At 44.4% G+C, this 23,854-nt stretch overlaps 1 protein-coding gene, 1 long non-coding RNA gene and 1 other non-coding gene across 9 annotated transcripts in view; 1 reads left to right on the forward strand and 2 right to left on the reverse strand.

The window, feature by feature from the left end:
- LOC139410707 (ubiquitin-associated protein 2-like) overlaps positions 1-14,728 on the reverse strand; it is a 33,789-nt gene extending 19,061 nt beyond the window's left edge. For 2 of the 7 annotated variants that reach the window (XM_071156129.1, XM_071156132.1), the window contains exons 1-22: positions 14,543-14,728; positions 12,688-12,825; positions 12,479-12,556; positions 12,203-12,313; positions 11,521-11,674; positions 11,314-11,400; positions 7,811-7,874; positions 7,469-7,560; positions 6,835-6,890; positions 6,681-6,742; positions 5,826-6,018; positions 5,480-5,726; positions 4,850-5,106; positions 4,418-4,611; positions 4,092-4,314; positions 3,786-3,825; positions 3,568-3,697; positions 3,282-3,339; positions 2,947-3,139; positions 2,723-2,814; positions 2,459-2,509; positions 2,126-2,204 (exon numbers count right to left, since the gene is read on the reverse strand). In XM_071156129.1, coding sequence (XP_071012230.1) covers positions 2,126-2,204; positions 2,459-2,509; positions 2,723-2,814; positions 2,947-3,139; positions 3,282-3,339; positions 3,568-3,697; positions 3,786-3,825; positions 4,092-4,314; positions 4,418-4,611; positions 4,850-5,106; positions 5,480-5,726; positions 5,826-6,018; positions 6,681-6,742; positions 6,835-6,890; positions 7,469-7,560; positions 7,811-7,874; positions 11,314-11,400; positions 11,521-11,674; positions 12,203-12,313; positions 12,479-12,556; positions 12,688-12,783 — 2,557 coding nt within the window. In that variant the 5' untranslated portion in view covers positions 12,784-12,825; positions 14,543-14,728. Of the gene's footprint in view, positions 1-2,125; positions 2,205-2,458; positions 2,510-2,722; positions 2,815-2,946; positions 3,140-3,281; positions 3,340-3,567; positions 3,698-3,785; positions 3,826-4,064; positions 4,315-4,417; positions 4,612-4,849; positions 5,107-5,479; positions 5,727-5,825; positions 6,019-6,680; positions 6,743-6,834; positions 6,891-7,468; positions 7,561-7,810; positions 7,875-11,313; positions 11,401-11,520; positions 11,675-12,202; positions 12,314-12,478; positions 12,557-12,687; positions 12,826-14,542 lie in introns of all 7 variants that reach the window. The other 5 variants (XM_071156127.1, XM_071156131.1, XM_071156130.1 and 2 more) reach the window with 4 other exon arrangements.
- Positions 5,314-5,392, reverse strand: LOC139412522 (small nucleolar RNA SNORD121A). The gene has a single exon (XR_011634712.1). It is a non-coding gene; the product is annotated as a small nucleolar RNA SNORD121A (small nucleolar RNA).
- Positions 14,729-20,704: 5,976 nt separating the features above from the next.
- On the forward strand, positions 20,705-22,769 carry LOC139410711 (uncharacterized). The gene is made up of 4 exons (XR_011634531.1): positions 20,705-20,848; positions 21,808-22,149; positions 22,354-22,423; positions 22,595-22,769. It is a non-coding gene; the product is annotated as an uncharacterized lncRNA (long non-coding RNA).
- The last annotated feature ends 1,085 nt before the right edge of the window (positions 22,770-23,854 follow it).

A 23,854-nucleotide genomic window follows, 5' to 3' on the forward strand; every position in this document is an offset into this window, starting at 1 on the left:
CAGTTGCATTAAGGAGAAGTATATCTAAAGTCCCATGCATAACACTTGTATCTTTCATCAATGTTTATTATGAGTATTTCTGTAAATTGATGTGGCTCTCTGCAAAATCACTGCATGTTTTGGAACTACTGAACATAGCACGCCAATGTAAAATGAGATTTTTGGATATAAATATGCACTTTATCGAACAAAACATACATGTATTGTGTAACATGAAGTCCCATGAGTGTCATCTGATGAAGATCAAAGGTTAGTGATTAATTGAATCTATATTTCTACTTTCTGTGACTCCTCTCTTTGGCTGGAAAAATGGCTGTGTTTTTCTGTGACTTGGTGGTGACCTAACAATCGTTTGTGGTGCTTTCGCTGTAAAGCCTTTTTGAAATCAGACACTGTGGCTGGATTAACGAGAATTTTATCTTTAAAATGCTTGAGGAATTTTAATTATGAGATTGTTGTTTTGAATTTAGCGCCCTGCACTTTCACTGGCGGGGCGGGACGCTACCGCCCCGAATATCCCTGAGAGGTTAACCCCTCGGCCGGAATTCCCCCTCTGAGAACAGGCAAATGCATGAGAGGGAATGAGAGAGTATTTATACCCCTTGATTTACTCAACATTTTGTGTTCCAACCTGAACTCAAGACAAATCAAATGTATTCCCCCCCCACACACACACCCCACAATGACAGTGAAAACATGTTTTTAGAAATGTTAGCATTGAAAATTAAATACAGAAATGCAACTTCCATCAGTACTCACATCCCTTTGCTATGACACTCCAAATTTAGGCATATACCTGGGGAAGGGTATAAAACCATTTCTAGCGTTGAAAGTTTCCAAGAGCCCAGTGATCTCCAACATTGGGAAATTGGAAAAAATATTGAAGTACTCAGACTGCCTGGAGCTGGTCGTCCGACCAAACTGAGCACCCGGGCAAAAAGGATCCTGGTCAGGGAGCTGACCAAGAACCCAATGACCACTGTCAGAACTACAAAGTTCCTTGGCTGAGATGACAAACAACCATAAGTCTTTATGGGTTAATGGCCAGACGGACACCACTCCTGAGAAAAAGCACATCACCAACTGGCGTTTTCAAAAAGGCATATGAAAGGCAGATAAGGCAAAAGTTTGTAGTCTGATGAAACAAATATAGCACTTTGCATTCAGGCCAAATAGTTATGTCTAGAGAAAACCAGGCTCAGCTTATCACCCCTACCGTGAAGCATGGTGGCGGCATCATCATGCTATGGGGATGCTTTTCAGTAGCAGGGACTGGGAGACTGATAAGGATAGAGGGAACAATGAATAGAGCCAAATACGAGCAAATCTTGGATGAGAACCCGCTTTAGAGTGCAAACAACCTTAGACTGGGGCGAAGATTTGCGTTCCAACAGGCTAATGACCAAAAGCAATGATAGAATGGCTTCAGAACAAGAATATGAAAGTCCTTGAGTGACCCAGCCAAAGCTCAGACTTGAATCGCATTAAAAATCTGTGGAAAGACTTGATTGCTCTTCACCGCCACTTCCCATCTAACTTAACAGACCCTGAGAAAATCTGCAAGAAAGAATGGGAGAAAAAAATAATAATCCAGGTGTGCAAGGCTTATCGACATACCCAAGACAACTCAAAGCTGTAATTGCCGTCCAAGGTGATTCGACAAACTATTGACTCAGGGGTGTGAATACTTATTTTAATAAGATATTTCTGCATTTCATTTTCAATAAATTAGCAAAACGTGTTTTCACTGTCATCACGTGGTGTTGCGTATAGATGGATTATCAATAAACTTAATCCATTTTGTATTCAGGCTGTAACAACAAAATGTGAAATAAGCCAAAGTGTATGAACACTTTCTGAAGGCACTGTGAGAGTTGGGAGGAGCTGAATTAGCTAGTCCCTTTCAATTCAGCCACCGCCGCCCCCCCCCCGCCATAAGTAAATCAAGCTTTAATTATAATGTTAGTCAGAGGAGATGGAGATTCAGTCATTGAGGTAGTCCACAAATTAAGATTCAGCTATGTGCTTGTAACCATCATCATCTCCATATTATGGTGTGCACCCAAGATCTGGTTCAGGCCATCGAAAATAGTGCATCTGTAAATGAATGTGGAACAAGAATTACCTGAGTATGGATTGTTGGCTAGCCCATCTCTGCCAGGCATTGTTGCGGTTGTACCAGGGAATGCAACTCCATAGTAGTCCTACAGGGAAATAGACACCAGGAGAAGCCAAACAGATTCAACAGTCATTGAGGTAGTCCACATATTAGGATTCAGCCATGTGCTTGTAACCATCTCCATGTTATGACAGGGACACAGATATGCAATATTAATCATTAACATTTATTTTTGTTTGGGTCATCTAAACCAGAGACCGTGCAAGAGTCCGTCTGGGCAAACAAATGTGTGCTGCATTGCTCTTCATCGGCGTAATACATGTGTGAAAAGTTACTCACCATAGGCAGACGAGACTGCAGCATCTGTAGGTCCTCATATCCATAGATCTGCTTTAGAGAGGTACAATGACCAAATGAAACAGGTCAACCGAAATAATCCACATATTCAACCAAGAACCGAAAGGTATGAAAGGGAAGAGAGCGAGAGAAAGGGTGCGATGGCAGGCCAGTGAGAGAAAGACTTGGGGTAAAGAGAAATGGATGGGAATTCATGGAAACAAAGAACGAGAGCATGCAAGAGAAAAAGAGGTTTAGCGTCGTTACCGGGTATGCAGGGAGCAGGCCTCCAGGGCCCATAATGTACTGATTAGCCAGCAGAGGGGGCAGTCCTTGGGCCAAGTTAGGGGGGGCTTTGCCTGTGGAACAAGAAAGAGATAGGGGAGTCAAAATTACACAGGTCTACAGTCAAATAATAGACAGCAGAGAGTAGGACCGTTAAGTGACAAAAAAAAAACCTGTGTGTGAGAGCATGGTTCTCCTGAGCTCACCAGAGGTGGTGTTCAGCAGGGGTTGGGGTTGGGCAGTGCGTCCGGCAGCTGAGAGGGTGGTGTTGCCATTGGTGGATAGACCAGGTGCTCCGGGGACATGCATCATGCCATTGGAGCTGCTAACCGCAGCATTGATGGAAGGTCCAGATGAGGAAGAGAAGGCGTGGAGACTACTGCTCTCCTCGCTGGTCATCTATAGGGCGGCGGGAGGGAGAGTTGGACAGACAGCAGTTTAGTTTTTTGGTAGCATTTTTACTCTTCACATTTTCAGCGCTTATTTTAGATAAGTTTTGGACGTGATTTACATTAACCCCAAAAGAAGACACCGTGCTGACCGTAAGGGAGGAGCTAGTGGAGAGGGCAGATCCTGACGAGTATGTACTGGTCACATGACTGGGGAAACCGTGGCAGAGAAAACAGGTAACGTTACCAAATCATCCGATGAGTCTTAAAGTTTAAACCAACTCATTACAACAAGGACTTTATTATTTTGTCAGTCAATAGAGTAGATGGGAGATTCAGTCATTGAGGTAGTCCACATATTAAGATTAATCTATGTGCTTGTAACCATCATCATCTCCATTATGAGAATTACTGGGGGGAGGGGAGTGATGGGCTTACCTGCTGACAGATGGCAGAGGGGCAGAGTAGGAAGGTGTGGAGGCTGGGGAGGGAACATGGTGGACGGGGCCACTGTCACTGCTCATGGGAGGTGATTGTGGCTTAGGGGTTCGAGAAACCAACGACATCGCTGAAAGAGAAGAAACAGATAAGCAAGCATGCTGGACTTCACCATGAAATAACACTTTCGGCAATCACAAATTCTCCTGAGTACTTACAGTCCTCAGGGCCCTGTGTCCTCACGCCACCATAGCCATTCTGTGAAAGACATTGACATTCTCAGTCGGCCATCTTGATTTCACTATACAGTGCAGATAAAGTAGAGCTCCAGTAATCTTAAATAATGCCTGAGGGTCTTAAGTGTCCATTGACCATAGGAGATTCAGTCATTGGGGTATTCCACATAGTAAGAGTCAGATATGTGCTTGTAACCATCATCTCCATATCTATGAGAGACAGGAGGAGTAGTCTTAAATCGAGAGAGTGTCTGACCACACCTGACAAATCCAGTGTTGGTGACTCACAGTGAGAGGGGCGGCGGGGGCGTCTTTGCTCTGGGGGTAGCCCAGGTGGGGGGGCATGCGCTGCACGGGGCCGTTGTCCACTCTGCTAGCTGAGGAGGTGGAGGGTGGGGCGGCGCTGGGGAGACCCAGGGAGGGGGATGGTGTGGCACTGGGCAAACCCAGAGACGGGAAACTGGGGTCTGATATCGACGGAGGCATGGATGACAAGCTGCCAAGGGGCTCACTGCAACAACAACGTAAAGGGACGAGTTAGTGTAAAGCAAGTTCACTGTGGCCTCTACCCCTATACAACACAGTTATACTAAGAAAATGCAGTAAATAAACACCTGACTGGTCCAGGTTTGGAAAACAAGCTGCTTTGGGGCTGGGGTACAGCTGTGGGGGCCAGATCCCTGGCAGGCTCAGCCTGGTGGCCCATGTCAATCACACTGGGCTCCGAGTCAAAGTCCAGGGCCCCAAACTGCACGTTAAGACCAGACACATCTGCTGAGCCTGGCATCTCCACCGCAGATGAGGGGATCTGAGGAGACCAAGCAAGAGGGATTAGGAAAGAGGATGAGAGGGACAAACTATTAACAAAGTTTAATACATAAATCACACTCAGTCACACGCTCTAAGACATTTCAGACCGAATGTGTGCAAAGTTGCACTTACCTACAGTACTTTTAGATATGTTAACAAATGGTTGAAAAACAAACACTCGTTGTTATGTACCCTCTGAGTGAGCAGGCAACCTCTACTTCCACACGTTTCCTAACCTTTGAGGGAGGAGGTACTCTGCGTCTCTGGGTCTTGATCTGCCTCTGTGGGGGTTCAGCCATGGGAGCCTGATGGTCCAGGGAGGGTCCGTCTCTGGGAGGCGGGGGCCCGGCATCGTAGTGGCCTGGGGGAGTAGGTACCTGGGGGGGAAGAGACAGAGGCTCTGCCTGGGGCAGGGAGCTATGCTGGGCCTGCTGCTGCCGCTGGGCCAGCTGGCTGAGGACAGAGGACGGCTCCGGCTGCATCTTTAGATCCACTGGAGAAGACAGAGAGAAGAGTTAATGGTGGCATTAGCAGTCCAGTAAATACAGATCTGACTCCTCAAATCTGCATGTACCATGAGTCTGCCCCCCCCCCCCCCCAACTGTCACCATTAGATCACCATATACTTGACTTTTGGGGGGGATAGAATGAGAAGTTGAACAGAGTGATAATGTATTGGGGAAAGAATGCAATTTGAGGATGGAAGGAGATTCAGTCATTGAGGTAGTCCACACATTAAGATTCAGCTATGTGCTTGTAACCATCATTATCTCCTCCTATTCGACAAGTCGATACAGACAAACAATAACATGTACCCACACCTCACTTGAAACTTTTCCATATGATAGCACCCATATGTGTCTTACAGTGAGAGGTTAGAACAGGGCCCTTCTCCACTCTCGGGGCCTTGGTTTCGCTGGCCGAAATGGGGGCGGAGCCTTGAACTGCAGGTGGACCGGATTCTTTGGCGACACTGCTGTTGTCCGCGGTGACCAGCTGCTGATGGGTCCGCGGGGTGAGCTGGGGCCCGTTGAGCTGTTCTGGTATCCTAACCTCACCCAGGTTCGGCTTGGGCCCACTCAGAGCCCCAAATCCAGAGCCAAGGACTGAGGACTAACAGACAGAGCAAGACAGTTGATAGTGTGTCTGTGTGAAAGCCTGTACAGATATGTATAACCATGAAAAGTGTGTGTGTGTGGCTGGCTGCCTCACCAGGGCACCGTGGGTGTAGCTAGTGCCAGAGGCAGCACTGGCATAGCTGTGTGTGGCGGTGCGAGCGCAGTTGTGGTGAGAGTTGGTGAACACCAGGCTCTGGCCCCCCACGCACACAGGGGCAGGGGGCTCCATGCCACCCAGATCCGCCTCCACACCGCCCGTCTTGGGCAGCAGCGAGCCCATGTCCACACTGGAGAGGAAAGAGGACGACCAGTACATTTACAATGGGACACTGAGTGGATAGTTTAGTGTTGTACCCTGATACTGCTTCTTTGCCAAAATGAAATATCACTTCTATTTATGTATAATACCTCGCATTTATATATTGCTCTCTCCATGAGAAGTTGAGCAGAGTGAACACAATGGAAAAAATAATTAAGTAACTGGACGAAAGGAGATTCAGAGATTGAGGTATTGCACACAACGGGTTCAGCTATGTGCTCGTAACCATCATCTCCATTATTTTACAAGCAGATATAGAGAACTTATTACATATACCCACAACTCATATTTGGGGCGGCAGGGTTAGAGCATTGGACTAGTAACTGGAAGGTTGCAAGTTCAAACCCTCGAGCTGACAAGGTACAATTCTGTCGTTCTGCCCCTGAACAGGCAGTTAACCCACTGTTCCTAGGCCTTCATTGAAAATAAGAATTTGTTCTTAACTGACTTGCCTAGTTAAATAAAGGTAAAATAAATATCATTACCATGAAACCTTCGCATTCCAACCCAAAGCCATTTTACTGTTATTTGTGAGAATTCGTGCTGTAAGACTCGGGGAAAGACGACAGAGATCGAGTATTTCATGGGGTTAAGTGTGCGTTCCTGTGAGCATTAGATTGGAGCCCATACTTGTGTCCAGATGTGATGTGGTTCGCAGGAGCAGAGGCAGTGAACACTTTGGTTTCAGACAGCTGTTGATAAAAACAGAATATCAGGAAGAGAACCTTTGTTATGCGTGTGTAGCCACTGTAATATAAAGTCGAAAGTGGCAACCATCACTCACATCCTCATTCCAGTCTTCTGCAGCCCAGTCTTCCAAGTTGCCTCTCCATGTTCCTCCTATGATGGTAGGGGACAGTAGGGGTACGTGAGTTAGTCCTCATGCCTGGGGGTATACCCCTCTGTCCGACAGAGCTCAGTCAGCAGCACAATCAGAGTTGTGTTCATTAGGGGCGCACAGAGCAAACACTATAATGTATCACAAAGGAAAACAAAATACTTTCTTACTGGACAAACCCAGGTTGTCCATTCCAGTTTTAACATTGGGTTTCTTCCTTTTCGGTGCCTAATGAACACGGTCCTGGTTGAGGCCAAACCGCACTGCTCCAACTGTGTCCAGGACTATACTACACTACTACAACCATGCTTTAACGCTCTAAAACCTACACCTCGAAAAGGAGTGGGCTACATTTCAGAACTCAGGCAAACCAATTTGACCGTATAGAGTGTCAAGATCAAGCTTATTGGTTACAGCGGAGACATTTAATCCCCTCCAGGATCAAGATCCCTGTTGCCTAAAATGTTTTGAGAGTTTCTTATTTTTAAATAGCACCCCGTGTAGACATTCAGTAATATCGTATACCCCGGAGTTGTACAGAAACGGTATGAAAATCCAGATACCGCCCAACCCTACTCACCTATACCATCTCCACCTTCGTTCCCCTCTGCTTCCCAAGTTTCCTGGTGAGACCCGCTAGAGTTAGCGTTGTAGTCAGCGGGGTTGAAGATCCTTAGGTGGGGAGAGGGTTAGGGGTTCATCTATGTGCTTGTAATCATTATTAAGCAACGCTATGATACAGTGAAACAGCCACATCTACACACACTTGTTAGATATTACTGCACTGTCGGAACTAGAAGCACAAGCATTTCACTACACTCGCATTAACATCTGCTAACCATTTGTATGTGACCAATAAATTAGATACACACAGCTGAATAAACGAACAGCAGGAGATCGCCAGTGTGGATCTTCAACTCACCCCATCCCCTGAGAGGAGAACCTGTTCCCACCAGCTGCTCTTCCCCTTCCGCGACCCCCCAACCCTAAAGACACACAGAAACACTACGTCTGACCTCTGCTGCAAGACACAAACCAGTCCATTAAATTACACCTAATGCCTGTGTTTTAAAACAGACATGTTTTCAGCACAAATGTCTGATATGTGTTGCTTCAAAACAGGTTAGAAGGGGGCATGGTACAGTATGTTGGGCATGCTGCTATGAGTCAGTTACATGTAGACTGGTAGAGAATTTTGAACAGACTGAACACCTGACACTACTTGCTTATCAGAAATCAGGGTTTGGATTTCAGGCTGACAGCATTTGACAGGTCTTGGATCAGTATACGAGGATTGGCTTAGACAGCCTAGACAGCTTAGGACATATGATAAATACATTTACAGACAACAACTGCCATCACTGGCACTCCTGATTCCACTCCCTCACTCTGCATGCAGGTCTGACTTTACCCCAACCAAAACAACCTCCCTGGCTTGTCCACCCCCTCTCCCCGTTCTATAGCAGCTGCAGGACAGTAGTGCATTCAGAAAGTATTCATACCTCATGACTTATTCCACATTGTGTTACAGCCCGAACACAAAATGGATTTAATAGATATTTCTCACCCATCTACACACAACACCACATAAAGACAAAGTGAAAACCTGTTCATGGTGTAAATGCATTGAAAATAACATAATTATTATGTAAATTCAAACCCCTTTGCTATGACATCCCAAATTGAGCTCGGGTCTATCTAACTTATTTCCAATGTCACTACAACTTGGAGTCCACCTGTGGCCAATTCAATTGTTTGGACAGTTTATATAATGGTCCCACAGTTGACAGCGCACGCCAGAGCAGAAACTATACCATGAAGTCCAAGGAACCGTCTCTAGATCCCAGAGATAGAATTGTGATGAGGCAAATATCTGGGGAAGGCTATAAAACAATTTCTATAGTGTTGGAAATTTCCTAGAGCATAGTGGTCTCCATCCTTGAGAATTTAAAAAATATGGAGCTACCCAGACTCAGCCTAGAACTGTCCGTCCAACCAAACTGAGCAACTGGGCAAGAAGCACTGACAGAACTAGAGCGTTCCTTGGCTGAGATGGAAGAATCTGCCAGAAGGACAACAGTCTCTACAGTGGCCAGACAGAAGTCACTCCAGAGAAAAAGTTGCATTACAGCGTGCCTGAAGTTTGCAAAAAGGCATGTGAAAGACATACGGGTAAAGTTTGTGGTCAGATGAAACCAAAATGTAACTCTTTGGCCTGAACGTAAAGTGCTATGTCTGGAGAAAACCAGTCTAACACCATCCCTACCGTGAAGCATGGTGGCGGCAGCATCATGCATGGGGATGCTTTTCAGCAGCAGGGACTGGAAGACTGATAAGCATAAAGTGAACAATGAATGGAGCCAAATACAGTCAAATCCTTGAGAACATGCTTCAGAGTGCAAACGAGAGAATGAGGCTAAGATTTAAAGCCATGCTGGAATGGCTTCAGAACAAGAATGTGAAAGTCATTGAGTGACCCAGCCAGTCTGCAGAAAGACTTGCAGATTGCTTTTCACCACCACTCCCCATCTAACTTAACAGCGCTTGAGAAAATCTGCAAGCAAGAATGAGAGAAAATCCCCAAATCCAGGTGTCTTTGGTATGTATATCAGCCTTGCACAACTCAATGCTGTTATCACCACCCACGGTGCTTATATAAAGTATTGACTCAGGAGTGTGAATACTTAAGTAAATTAGGAAATTTATTGAAAATGAAATGCATAAATATCTAACATCTCAGGAAACATGTTTTCACTGTTATTATGGGGTATTGTGTGTAGATTGGTGAGAAATTAGATATCATTTTAAATTCAGGCTGTAACAAAATGTGAAATAAGTCAAAGGAATACTTTGAAGATTGTATATTTCACACGCAATGGCACTTACAAGAATTGCTGGGCGACACAAATGGACATATCGCCAACTAAACCCCCCCCCCATCAACTAGATACCCACTTTATATGCCATTTTGGGGAGGATTAATGTAGAGGCTGTTGTATAGCATGGCAAAGTTGAATCTTGTGGGCAGGGTGTGGCAAGGTACAACAAGGCTCAGTGGGACATTAGTTCAGGTTGGCCAGTACCAGTAACGTAGTATAATGGGCAAAAAAACAGATTTGACAAGGTGCAGGTAGACAGAACAGAGCACTTAGAAAAAAAATGTCTGCAAACTGTAGCGCCCCCGATGCAATGGATTTATCAAATAATCAACACTTAATAATATCAGAGCTATAGAATTCAGATACATGACATGGCCAAAAGTATGTGTACACACCCTTCAAATGAGTGGATTCGGCTATTTCAGCCATACAAGTTGCAGACAGGTGTGTAAAATCGAAGCGCACAGCCATGCCATCTCCACAGACACAACGGCAGTAGAATGGCCTGGGACCGTCATAGGATGCTACCTTTTCAAGTCGGTTTGTTAAATTTCTGCCCTGCTAGAGCTGCCCCGGTCAACTGTAAGTGCTGTTATTGCAAAGTGGAAATATCTAGGAGAAACAGCTCATCTGGAAAATAATAGGTCCCACAAGCTCAAAGGAACAGGACCGCCGAGTGCTGAAGCACGTAAACATTGCGTCCTTGGTGCAACACTCACTACCGAGTTCCAAACTGCCTCTGGAAGCAACGTCAGCACAAGAACCGTTCGTCAGGAGCTTCATGAAATAGGTTTCTATGGCCAAGCAGCCGTATAGAACCTTACGATCACCATACGCAGCATTTGGCTGGATTGGTGTAAAGCTTGTCACCATTGGACTCTGGAGCAGTGGAAAAGCATCCTGTGGAGTGATGAAACACACTTCACCATCGCACAGTCCAACGAACAAATTTGGGTTTGGTGGATGCCAGGTGAAAGCTACCTGCCCCAATGCATAGGGCCACCTGTAAAGTTTGGTGGAGGATGAATAATGGTTTGGGCAAGGCCCCTTAGTTCCAGTGCAGGGAAATCTTAATGCACAGCATACAATGACATTCTAGATGATTCTGTGCTTCAACTTTGTGGCAACAGTTCAGGGAATGCCCTTTCCTGTTTCAGCATGACAATGCCCCCATGCACAAAGAAAGGTGTATACAGAAATGGTTTGAAATCAGAGTGGAAGAACTTGACTGGCCTGCACAGAGCCCTGACCTCAACCCCATCAAACACCTTTGGGATGAATTGGAACTCCGACTGAGAGCCAGGCCTAATCGCCCAACATCAGTGTACGAGCTCACTAATGCTCTCATGGCTGAACAGAAGCAAGTCCCCGCAGGAATGTTCCAACATCTAGTGGAAAGCCTTCCCAGAAGAGTGGAGGCTGTTATAGCAGCAAAGAGGGGCCAACTGCATATTAATGGCTAAGATTTTGGAATGAGATGTTTGACGAGCAGGTGTCCACCTACTTTTGGCTATGTAGTGTACATCATTTTCATAGTAGCATTTACCTCTGCCAGCAACGCCCCTCCCCCTGCGACCACGGTCGGCCACTTTATCCCCAGAACACATTTCAAACCCATTCTCTTCTGGCCGAACTGAAAAGGAGAGGCAAAGGGAGAAACAATTATGTATAAGTCAACACACTAGCAAAAACAAAGAGATTTGATTTATGTTACACACTTCCATATCTCCCCCTTGGGTGTGTTCCCCCTCACCCTCTCTGCTGCGGTTGGCTCCACGGCCCCTCCTGTTGGGGACTCCGCGGCTCCGGCTTGCCTCGCGATCTCCTCTCTTCTCTCGGTTGTCCTTCATCTCCGAGGGACCCCCCTCCTTCCCTCGCACCTTTTTCCCAACTGTCTCCCAGGTGGTCTGACAGACAAAGATACCTTATTGCAAACACGAAGACACTCAACACTAAATAAGCAAACTTGGAAAATGGGTACTAGATTTGGTTATGAGAATATATTGATGCAAACTTGGTACTGAATAGTCAAGTGGTTGAAGGGGCTATCAATTATCAAATATTTTTCTTTAAATTGATGTGTACTCATGGATTCTTAAAGAATATAACTTAAAATGCCACAGCTTGCATCCTGCCAGAAGCCAAAATACAACCGTGTTTTACACCTTTGTGTAAAAATGTAAACAAACACTTGCCACAAAACATGGTTAAAAAAAACAATCATTTTTATTTCATGGGTGGTCAGTCCATAAGTCAGACTATGAATTTGATAGTGGCTACATTTCTTCAGCCTCATCACTCAGCTGTTTACCAAAACAGTAGCTGGGAGACCGCTTTGTAGTTGTTGGAACTACAGATTACGCCTTTAATGAGAGTTAGTGGCACTGGATGAGTCAGAGCAAGGGTGAAGGTGAGCGTCTTTCGGGGACCCTCACTGTGTCAGAGGTGCTTTCCAGCAGGAAATTGATGGCTCTGTTGACATCCTCATTGCAGTCATGGAGGGCCACCATGCACTCATCTTGGGTCTTCCCAGTCACCTCAATCAGCTGTGGGAACACAATCAGCACGTGTGCACAACAACTCAGCTTTATTGACACAAGCACACCCACACAGATGTGGGGCTAGTGTGCATTGGTACTGAACTTAATCATACACGTATTAGGCTACATAAATTCTCCACATTTTCACAACTTGTTTCACACTGTACTCACCTGTTTGACCTTATCCTCAAAGTCAGCATCATTTTTGTCATAGATCATCTGGGCAAGCCGAATCTGTTCTGCTGTGGCCTGCATTCAAAGAGGGCAGTTACACACATGTCAACTCTATTGTTGGTTTGTGTAATGGCAGGAATAACATGAGAACCAAAGGTTCACTGTGTACATAGTGTTGCTAATCTGAAAGTGTGTATGAAACTCACTTGTATCTGTTTCTGTGGGTGTGTGGTTTGTGTGGTAGTGGGCAGCGCTCTGTCCCGAGTTCCTCGAGCTGGATTGCTGACCACTGAAGTCATCATATACAGTATATACAAAACAATGTATGTACAAAATAGAAAAATCTGAAATATATGAGGGGGGACATCAATCAGTGAAAGGGACATCAATAATTTCAACCTACTAGACAAACCTTGGATCTCTGTAGTGTATACAGTACGGTGTCTTGCTTTTGTTAACTTTTCCATGTTAGACTAACCCCATCCATTACCCCTCATGTTTAAATTTAGACATCAAAACCAGGGGGAGGCTGTTCTGGTGTCAGCTTACATCTCTCATGCACAGTCAAAAACAGTTTCACAAACATAGCTCGATGTACAGGTCAAACAAGCGTCACACATACATCTGACTAAGGTTAGAACATCATAACCTCAAGTTTATTAAATGGCACATTTGAGTATTGACTACTTATAAAACAGGACAATTATGTTGCTCTGTATTGACATGGCCAAGTAGTTTGGTATGGCTGTGAATGACGCTAAGCTAGCTAACGTAGCTTAGTCAACTATTTTTGAAAGTTCTAGCGAGGGCCTTGTGCAAACCACAGCGCCAAGTCCAAATCATGGGCAGCCATTTGGGGTGGCAAAAAACGAATTTGCGCCGTGCCAGGGATTCATGTGCCCGTGAAGTTAATCAAAACAGTAACGTTTGTTAGCTAAATTAGGCCTCAATACCGGACTGGCAAGTGGCTATAGTAGATTGCCTAGGTAGTTAGCTGAAAAATCAACTGATTAATGTAATAATGATAGTGCGTAGCTGGCTTGTTAGCACTCGTCTCGCTAACATTAAACAGATGCCATTATTAGTTATTGTGACAGCTGCGTTCTCTTATCCGGGTGGGAACACATGAACAAACTAGTTGATTATAGTAACTACTGTTAAATTAGCTAGTAAATTAGGCTAAGGTAGTTAGCTAGCCAATTTAGACGAGAGTCCTCGTTATTGAACGAAAATTAATCTTACTAAAGTATTTCTGAGCAGGATTAACGTTACGTTAACTACTTCCAACAATCAGTGCGTCCCAAAAGTATAGCTTCAGAGTTTGTTTAATTCGATGATTCACATGTCAAGAGGATGACCAACGTTGACTTGCTAACATTAGTTAGCTAAAATATTGCCAAGAAAAAGTAACAGTATTTGTTCAAATATACAAATTGAGCCTGGACAAAGCCCAAATGTACTAATTGCCTCAACGTTAAATATCCAGATGTTTTAGGCATTAACCCCATAACGCCACATAGATAAGCATGCTTACGACGTTATAGCATATCACTTTCGACAAAAATAAACAATGTTGAGGACGAAACTCTTTGTGTAACTGGCTAGCTAGCTACTAAGTAGCTAGCTAAGCTACTGGTCGGTCCCATTGGAGCAGAAACATCAGTGACCCAACACACGTCATCTTATGTTAAATTAGCTAATCAAATGTAGTAACGTTTACTATGTACACCTTGTAAAGTACTATGGCGTACCCGAAACGATTTGCTAGCAAGAAGCGTGTGAACATGGCTAGCTAGTCAGTAGTTAGCTACTTGACCCGTGGGTTAGCTGATAGCATGCTAGCAAATCTTCCTAGCATTTGAAAACGTTCGCACAATGCAATTGCTACGGCAGGGCTAGAATCTCCTAGCTCCATCCGCACCTCGTCGTCGCTTAAGTGGTTAACTGGTAACGTCAAATGATGGCCCGGTCTGTCTCTTCGCGAATAGTATTACTGAAGTCAATCAAACCCATACAACAAATGCACGAACTGTATTTTTCGTTTATGTTATCATAACAAACCTTTTTATTTCTTTACCTGCTAACACGCTTCGCTCAGCCAGCAGCAGATGCCGTCACGTGACCCACTGTACAGTTGTTCAACCCTAAATAACTGAACCAGCCACTCACTACAGGCCTAGCAGATCAGATGGTTTTACGCACTCTGCTCTTGTGTACGTGCTTGCTCCCTCTCCCCGGGGAACGTGCAGTCAGACAGAAAGAACCCCATACAGAATCAGTCGATATAATCGAGAACAATCATCAGAAATCACCCGATATGAATCAGACAGTGAGTGGGGTGCCGCCTGACCCACTAGTTTGTCAGAAGGTTCAAATCAGTCAGTTTCATATCGTAATTTTGCTCCTGAGTGGCGCAGCGGTCTAAGGCACTGTATCTCAGTGCTTGAGACGTCACAGCAGACACCCTGGTTCGATTACAGACTGTATCACAACCGACCGTGATTGGGAGTCCCATAGGACGGCACCTAATTGTAAATAATAATTTGTTCTTAACTGACTTGCCTAGTTAAATAATGGTTAAAAAAAATGTAAGTATTACGTTGGTGGCGGTAATCATTTTTATTGTGCCCTAACTAAAACATCTAACAGCCTGTCCCTTCGTCAAAGCTACATAACGCATTGTTTTTTAAACTATGATTTACAAAGCCAATGTAATGGATTTTAAAAAGTGTTTTTAACCCGGGATAGCCCGCTAATATGACCCATAGTAGCGAAGAACAGTTCTTGAGTGCAATTCGATCTGAATATATAAAACATTTAAAAGGATTTACAATTTTACATTAGCAGTTCATTCGGCTTAAATTTCCCTGGAACCATGGCATGGTGTCATTTCCTGTTTCGGTGCTAGGCTGCGTCTCCTGTCTCTGTCTTTGTCTTTAATCTCCATAAGTGTGCACTAGTACACTTCCTCACATTGATTTAAACTCTCTCAAGCCAATGCTTACATATCCAAAGTGGTTACTTAGAAAGACTAATTTCATAGGATATGCCTACATTTAAAATGTATATGATGGGGTACTTTTGGGGCACTATGGGCAGAGCACGATGTGATTGGGCCTTCAATGATCAAAAAAGGTTGAGAACCACTGGACTTGGCAAGATTCAGATGGTACATGATAACAATTCCAGCAATAATCATCCATTAACCAAGATGCCCAAAATATTCCTGTCCCGTGCTTGTTGAAGCATGCGTCATCACCTGTCTCAGGAGGCATTTCAGACTACTTAATGTCCATAGGAAGCACAACTTCCTACCCATAACTGTCTATAGATCCCCTATAAGAAAATAATTGAGTGTAAGCAAAGTAACTCCACTAGTCATGCATTATGATACAGTAGATAATGTGTCCTATGTATCAGATAATTTAAATGTAATTAATATTATATCTTCATTTAGAATAAATCAAACTTAGTTGTTATTGTCTTGTTTTTCTTTTTGAAGAAAAAAAGCCATGCTGGTTTACAGAGACCTGACTCGAGGCGTGAAGAAAAAGAGCCACGCTGGTTTACAGAGACCTGACTAGAGGCGTGACAGCACACCCCTGCCATCAACTTGGATCAGTGAGAAAGTTGCTCTGTTCAGGTCTGTTCAACTTAATTTAACCAGGATAATTTAACCAGTAACAATTGTCACTAATCTCTAGGTCTAGGGAGTACTCGGAGAACAGAACCGGTTCCCTCTGCAGCAGAAGTTGTACCCAGCTGCAGTGATGCACCTCCTCCACCAGCATAAAAAAAGAAAGGCAGACGATGTTGTGGCCTGGAAGGGGTTGAGGGAGCTACTCCACACTACAAATCAGCCGGGCTAGACAATCTGGACCCTCTCTTTCTAAAATTATCCGCCAAAATTGTTGCAACCCCTATTACTAGCCTGTTCAACCTCTTTCTTATCGTCTGAGATCCCCAAAGATTAGAAAGCTGCCGCGGTCATCCCCCTCTTCAAAGGGGGAGACACTCTAGACCCAAACTGTTACAGACCTATATCTATCCTACCCTGCCTTTCTAAAGTCTTCGAAAGCCAAGTTAACAAACATCACCGACCATTTCGAATCCCCCCATACCTTCTCTGCTATGCAATCTGGTTTCCGAGCTGGTCATGGCTGCACCTCAGCCACGCTCAAGGTCCTGAACGTTATCATAACCGCCATCAATAAGAGACAATACTGTGCAGCTGTATTCATCAATCTGGCCAAGGCTTTCGACTGTCAATCACCACATTCTTATCGGCAGACTCAACAACTTTGGTTTCTCAAATGACTGCCTCGCCTGGTTACCAACTACTTCTAAAGACAGAGTTCAGTGTGTCAAATCGGAGGACCTGTTGTCCGGACCTCTGGCAGTCTCTAGGGGGAGCCACAGGGCTCAATTCTCGGGCCGACTCTTTTCTCTGTATACATCAATGATGTCGCTCTTGCTGCTGGTGATTCTATGATCCACCTCTACGCAGACGACACCATTTTGTATACTTCTAGCCCTTCTTTTTTTAACTAACCTCCAAACGAGCTTCAATGCCATACAACTTTCCTTCCGTGGCCTCCAACTGCTCTTAAATGCAAGTAAAACGAAATGCATGCTCTTCAACCGATCGCTGCCCACACCTGCCCGCATCACCACTCTGGACAGTTGACTTAGAATATGTGGACAACTACAAATACCTAGGTGTCTGGTTAGACTGTAAACTCTCCTTCCAGACTCACATTAAGAATCTCCAATCCAAAAATCGGCTTATTTCGCAACAAAGCATCCTTCACTCATGCTGCCAAACATAGCCTCGTAAAACTGACTATCCTACCAATCCTTGACCTCAGCGATGTCATTTAGAAAATAGCCTCCAACACTCTATTCAGCAAATTGGATCCAGTCTATCACAGTGCCATCCGTTTTGTCACCAAAGCCCCATATACTACCCACCACTGCGACTTGTATGCTCCCGTTGGCTGGCCCTCACTTCTTATTCGTCGCCAAACCCACTGGCTCCAGGTCATCTATAAGCCTTTGCTAGGTAAAGCCCCGCCTTATCTCAGCTCACTGGTCACCATAGCAGCACCCACCCATAGCACGCGCTCCAGCAGGTATATTTCACTGGTCACCCCCAAAGCCAATTCCACCTTTGGCCGCCTTTCCTGCCAGTTCTCTGCTGCCAATGACTGGAACGAATCGCAAAAAAAAAAAAAAAAAAAAAAAAAAATAATCACTGCAGCTGGAAACTCATATCTCCCTCACTAACTTTCAGCACCAGCTGTCAGAGAAGCTCAGATCACTGCATCTGTAAATAGCCCATCCAACTACCTCATCCCCCATACTGTTATTTAACTTATTTTGCTCCTTTGCATCCCAGTACCCCAACTTGCACACTCATCTTCTGCACATTTATCACTCCAGTGCTTAATTGCCAAATTGTAATTATTTCACCACTATGGCCTATGTATTGCCTTCACCTCCATCATTTGCACACACTGTACATATACTTTTTTTATTGTATTATTGACTGCATGTTTGTTTATTCCATGTGTAACTGTGTTTGTGTCGCACTGCTTTGCTTTATCTTGGCCAGGTCGCAGTTGTAAATGAGAACTTGTTCTCAACTAGCCTATCTGGTTAAATAAAGGTGAAATAAAATAAAAAACATGCCTGCAGTGGAGCTGGAATGTCCTCCACCCAACGCCATCTGCAGTGTGTGTGTGTAGAGTTTTGGAGGAGGCGGAGCTATGGCGCTGTGGGGATTGTGGCTCAGATAAATATTCCTGTGCCACCTGTGCTGTGAGAACACACAGCACTCCCAACCTTGTACACATGCATTTTATGTTATGTCAACAAACCTGTCAACTTCTGGCTTAAAAATATTGCTTCCCAGTCCAAAATGTTGATCATGTACATATCAAATCAGATTTATTTATATAGCCCTTCTTACATCAGCTGATATCTCAAAGTGCTGTACAGAAATCCAGCCTAAAACCCCAAAACAGCAAGCAATGCAGGTGTAGATGCACGGTGGCTAGGAAAAACTCCCTAGAAAGGCCAAAACCTAGGAAGAAACCTAGAGAGGAACCAGGCTGTGAGGGGTGGCCAGTCCTCTTTTGGCTGTGCCGGGTGGAGATTATAACAGAAAATGGCCAAGATGTTCAAATGTTCATAAATGACCAGCATGGTCCAATAATATAATCACAGTAGTTGTCAAGGGTGCAACAAGTCAGCACCTCAGGAGTAAATGTCAGTTGGCTTTTCATAGCCGATCATTAAGAGTATCTCTACCGCTCCTGCTGTCTCTAGAGAGTTGAAAACAGCAGGTCTGGGACAGGTAGCACGTCCGGTGAACAGGTCAGGGTTCCATAGCCGCAGGCAGAACAGTTGAAACTGGAGCAGCTGCACGACCAGGTGGACTGGGGAAAGCAAGGAGTCATCATGCCAGGTAGTCCTGAGGCATGGTCCTAGGGCTCAGGTCCTCCGAGAGAGAGAAAGAAAGAGAGAAAGAATTAGAGAGCGCATACTTAAATTCACACAGGACACCAGATAAGAGAAGTACTCCAGATATAACAGACTGACCCTAGCCCCCCGACACAAACTACTGCAGCATAAATACTGGAGGCTGAGACAGGAGGGGTCAGGAGACACTGTGGCCCCATCCGATGATACCCCCGGACAGGGCCAAACAGGCAGGATATAACCCCACCCACTTTGCCAAAGCACAGCCCCCACAACACTAGAGGGATATCTTCAACCACCAACTTACCATCCTGAGACAAGGCCGAGTATAGCCCACAAAGATCTCCGCCACAGCACAACCCAAGGGGGGGCACCAACCCAGACAGGAAGATCACATCAGTGACTCAACCCACTCAAGTGACGCACCCCTCCTAGGGACGGGATGGAAGAGCACCAGTAAGCCAGTAACTCAGCCCCTGTAATAGGGTTAGAGGTAGAGAATCCCAGTGGAGAGAGGGAAACCGGCCAGGCAGAGACATCAAGGGCGGTTCGTTGCTCCAGAGCCTTTCCGTTCACCTTCACACTCCTGGGGCAGACTACACTCAATCATATGACCCACTGAAGAGATGAGTCTTCAGTAAAGACTTAAAGGTTGAGACCGAGTCTGCGTCTCTCACATGGGTAGGCAGACCATTCCATAAAAATGGAGCTCTATAGGAGAAAGCCCTGCCTCCAGCTGTTTGCTTGGAAATTTTAGGGACAATTAGGAGGCCTGCGTCTTTTGACTAACGTACGTGTAGGTATGTACGGCAGGACCAAATCGGAAAGATGGGTAGGAGCAAGCCCATGTAATGCTTTGTAGGTCTGCAGTAAAACATTGAAATCAGCCCTTGCCTTGACAGGAAGCCAGTGTAAGGAGGCTAGCACTGGAGTAATATGATCACATTTTTTGGTTCTAGTCAGGATTCTAGCAGCCGTATTTAGCACTAACTGAAATGTAGTGCTTTATCCGGGTAGCTGGAAAGTAGAGCATTGCAGTAGTCTAACCTAGAAGTAACAAAAGCATGGATTAATACATACAGTTCAGTTTCTTTAAAAGTTATAATTCCCTGCAGCGATAAGGTAAATGTAGCAAAATCTGTCATGCCAAGCACAGAGTTGATTTGGAGTTTTCTAACAACTTGTGCAATGAAATATCCCCCTGATGGTGTAGTTTCAAATCTGTTCTATAACAAGTTAGTGTATGTCTGTCGTAGTCAGGGCAGTTCGTCCCATGTGTCCCGGTGGGCCTACAATGGGAGTGGAAGAGACAAGGTGACCCTGACTGTCAAAGCCAGTACAACCGTCTTTTGACAGTTGTTGACATTAGAGGTAGGCCTTACATCCAAATTGGAAACTATGACATCTGTCTCTTTTAGCATCTTGCAAATTGTATCAGAGAATCAATTGTAGCAGAGACAGTTTCTTCCTCCAAGCCATAAGACTGTTGATGAAAACTGAACTGACTCTTTGCTTCTATGGCAACTACTGTACTTAATATACTGTAGTTATCTTATTTCATTGTATTCCTGCAAAAATAACTTTGATTTAATTGTATCTAGTTTACCATAACCCTGTTCACTCGGTTGTTATGATAAAAATATGGAGTCGTTTCAAAAGTTCATAAGAGGAATGCATCTCACCAACATCGGAAGTAATGTCTAGTAATGCAATCTAGGAAACAGAATGTCCTCATTTCAGGACGAGCTCATGACGTCTGACTGCAGCTGTGAGCTGGAACCTGTCACCCTGATCTGCCACAGACTCTACCTTACCACCCCTGAGAGACTGTCAGGAAGTTGGTGCCACTGACCTCGGACGGAACAAAGTGTCCTCTGTCCACAGGTATGTCAATGATAACAATTAAGGAACAACTATCATGTCTCAGTAAGCTAGGATTCTTATTTACATTCAGTGTTGTTCATAATTTATAAGAGGAAATATATCCAACCTCAGTCATTATATATATATATCTCATTGCCTTGCCAAACAGTAGTAATGTTATGCGGCAATACCATTGCAAGCCTCTCAAAAAACCCAATCCTTCGGCCAAGTCGTGGGAGGCGGAAACAGGTCAAGTACAGGATTGCCACAGGGCAAAGTTGTGGGTGGCCCCTACGGTTGCCATGAAGGCCTGTCTGGATCCACAACACGCTGGATAACGGGGCTCTGGCAAAGCTAGGTGGACCAATCTGCTTAGAGTATACTACCGATTGCAGATACATTCACGAAGAAACTACAGTGTAAATGTCTTGTGTTTCCCAAAGAGCAAAAGGGTTTAAGTAATACACTTGCAAATGTCAATTCCCTGTATCGCTAATAGTTTTGTAGAAGTCATTATTTGCATTATTGTTTTAAAGGAAAACGGTCATCAAATTATTGCAGCTGATGCCCTATTTGGGCTTCCCAGAAAAATAGTCTGGGACCAGCATTGAGGGTCCCAAACATGCTGGGTGGTTCTTTTGTGACCAAGACAAAGTTGACTGCTTTGTAGGAGGTTCATTAGACACACCAACTGAGGTACACTGGATTTTGAAGAATGGGATGTATCTCACAATCAGTTTAGTTTCACTAGCACTCTGTGTGACTTGTGTTTGTGTGTATAACCAACAGCTGGGCTAATGTTGAAAAAGTTAAAAGGTTTGATTGAAATCAGGAGAAGCCATTTATCCTTGGTGATGAGACTCTAGCATTGGAATATTCTGTCCATACAAATATTTTTTAAATTGAACACACTAGATGAAACATGAACTGCTTGGTGAATGTGACTTTTTCCACTCATGGTTATTCACTTCATTTTACAGGAGTGGGCGAGGAAGCGCTGTGATCCAAAACCCAGAGACTGGATATAACTGGTGTGTTTAGGATGGCGTGCAGGCATGAGCATCCGCTGAAGTTCCTGAACCTGAAGAGGAGAGAAGAATGTTGATTGATGCATGTGGGTGGGTGGGTGGATGGATGCTTCAGATGGGTAGCTGGTGTATTTTAGTTATATCTAACATTGGCTACGATGACTGATGTTGAACAGTCATTTCCTGTTTGCAACTGCTGTGTTCCTGCTGGGGGACCTGAAAGCAATGCAGGGACCAGACATCACAACGTCTCTTCACTATGACATTGCATGCCAACTGAAGCCTCATTTACAGGTAAAATTGATCAAAGCAATCTATGTTAGCTATTATAATGCATTTAATATTTAACCACTATGCTATAGTGAGTTTCATGAATCGCTTGATACCATTATGAATGGCTTGAAACGTATTGCTCCATACCGACTTTGTAACCACAAGTCATATTTTACACACAAAATAACTGCTCCTTCACTCATATATATATATATTTTTTTAAAGTCCCGATCTGATGGTGGACACATTTGCAGTGCCAGCCTTTCATGCCTATGCTCATGATGCTGACAGTCAGGTAATGAATACTTTTCTCTTTATCATTTATTCTGTTAAACACCAATTCTTTGTAGTTGCAGACAGTTGCCCTAACAGTATTAAGAAACAGCTAGTTGTAATTTGTCCTAGTCCCTTAATCATCACCCATTGTAATGCTTATTATGGTTTCTGATTGTACTTTACATTTCAGGTCACTGATGGTACCAGGTATGTGACTGTGGGCTTGCTGACGGAGAACAAATGGAGAGGTTGTGGTCCTACCTTCGAAAAGTTGGGAAGATCACAAAAGAGATGACACCTTCTCATCGTGTTGACACCCTCACCGATGCCCTCCTATTACGCAGCCAGGGTCAGGGAGAAGCAAGGTACAAATGTATAACTGGAAATCAGTTAAGTATTGAAACGACCCATTGTTCAGGATTGTGCCGACATCATTTAGCAACAAAAAAAAACACTGATGTATTTTAAACAATTTAGGAAATGTATGTTCACCATCATATGTTATAGTACCAACAATACAACTCTGTCGGCAGAAGGTCCTGAACGAGGAAACCGAGGCAAAGGAGTAGTTGAGGGTGCTGCTAAACAGCATTCCAGGTTAGATTCCATGTATTTTGCTCATAATATGTAAGGATCCTTATCTACTAATTCAATCAGATGAATTGGAAGCAGGGCTTCAGTAGCTGGAGGCTTTCTCCGACAGAGACCCACAGACAACAGGACGTTGTTCCTTACCTGGCAGGAGAAATACGTGGAAACTCTGGCAGAGCAACATTGAGTCGCGTAGGTAGTTGCTATATCTCTGACCTAAGGTTTTATCCCATCTCTAAACACCCCTTTTGGTCTGGTTTAGTCCTACCAGTCATGACTGCCACGTTCCTATACCCTACTATGTGCTGTATCCTGGTCCCACAAACTCTGGGATCTGCATAGCTACTCCGTTACTTTATACTCTTATCCACCTCCTGCTCTCACCTGCCCCTTTCCACTACATATCCCAGAAACATGAGTTCCCCCTTCCCCTGCTTAATCTATTCTACATGAAGTCTTCTGACCTGTGTGCCAACACTTCATGCTGCATAATCCACTCAAAATGGATTTGTCCTTCCTGTTTTTTTTCCATGTTGAGATGCTTTCATACTGTTATATTTTCACACACACAATATGTTTTAGGTCTGACATGATGTCCCCGTCAGTCACTGACGATAGGAAAGCTCAGTTGACTAATCAGCTTGAAAAGTAAATAGCTTTTTATAGCTACCCCAACAGACCTCTCAGCTCACACCCCTCCCATTACACCTCTCAGATAGGGACTGCTGGTTTACTAACAGGCAAACACCTACTGTACTTCTACAAATATGTTTATTTGTCTGGATAGCATTGCATTTACACCAAATTGATACCAAATATATTTTTGTAATATCTCCTTACATGTTACCTAACCTAAACC

Source organism: Oncorhynchus clarkii, chromosome 6 (genome assembly GCF_045791955.1).
Source record: "Oncorhynchus clarkii lewisi isolate Uvic-CL-2024 chromosome 6, UVic_Ocla_1.0, whole genome shotgun sequence".
Lineage (NCBI taxonomy): Eukaryota > Metazoa > Chordata > Actinopteri > Salmoniformes > Salmonidae > Oncorhynchus > Oncorhynchus clarkii.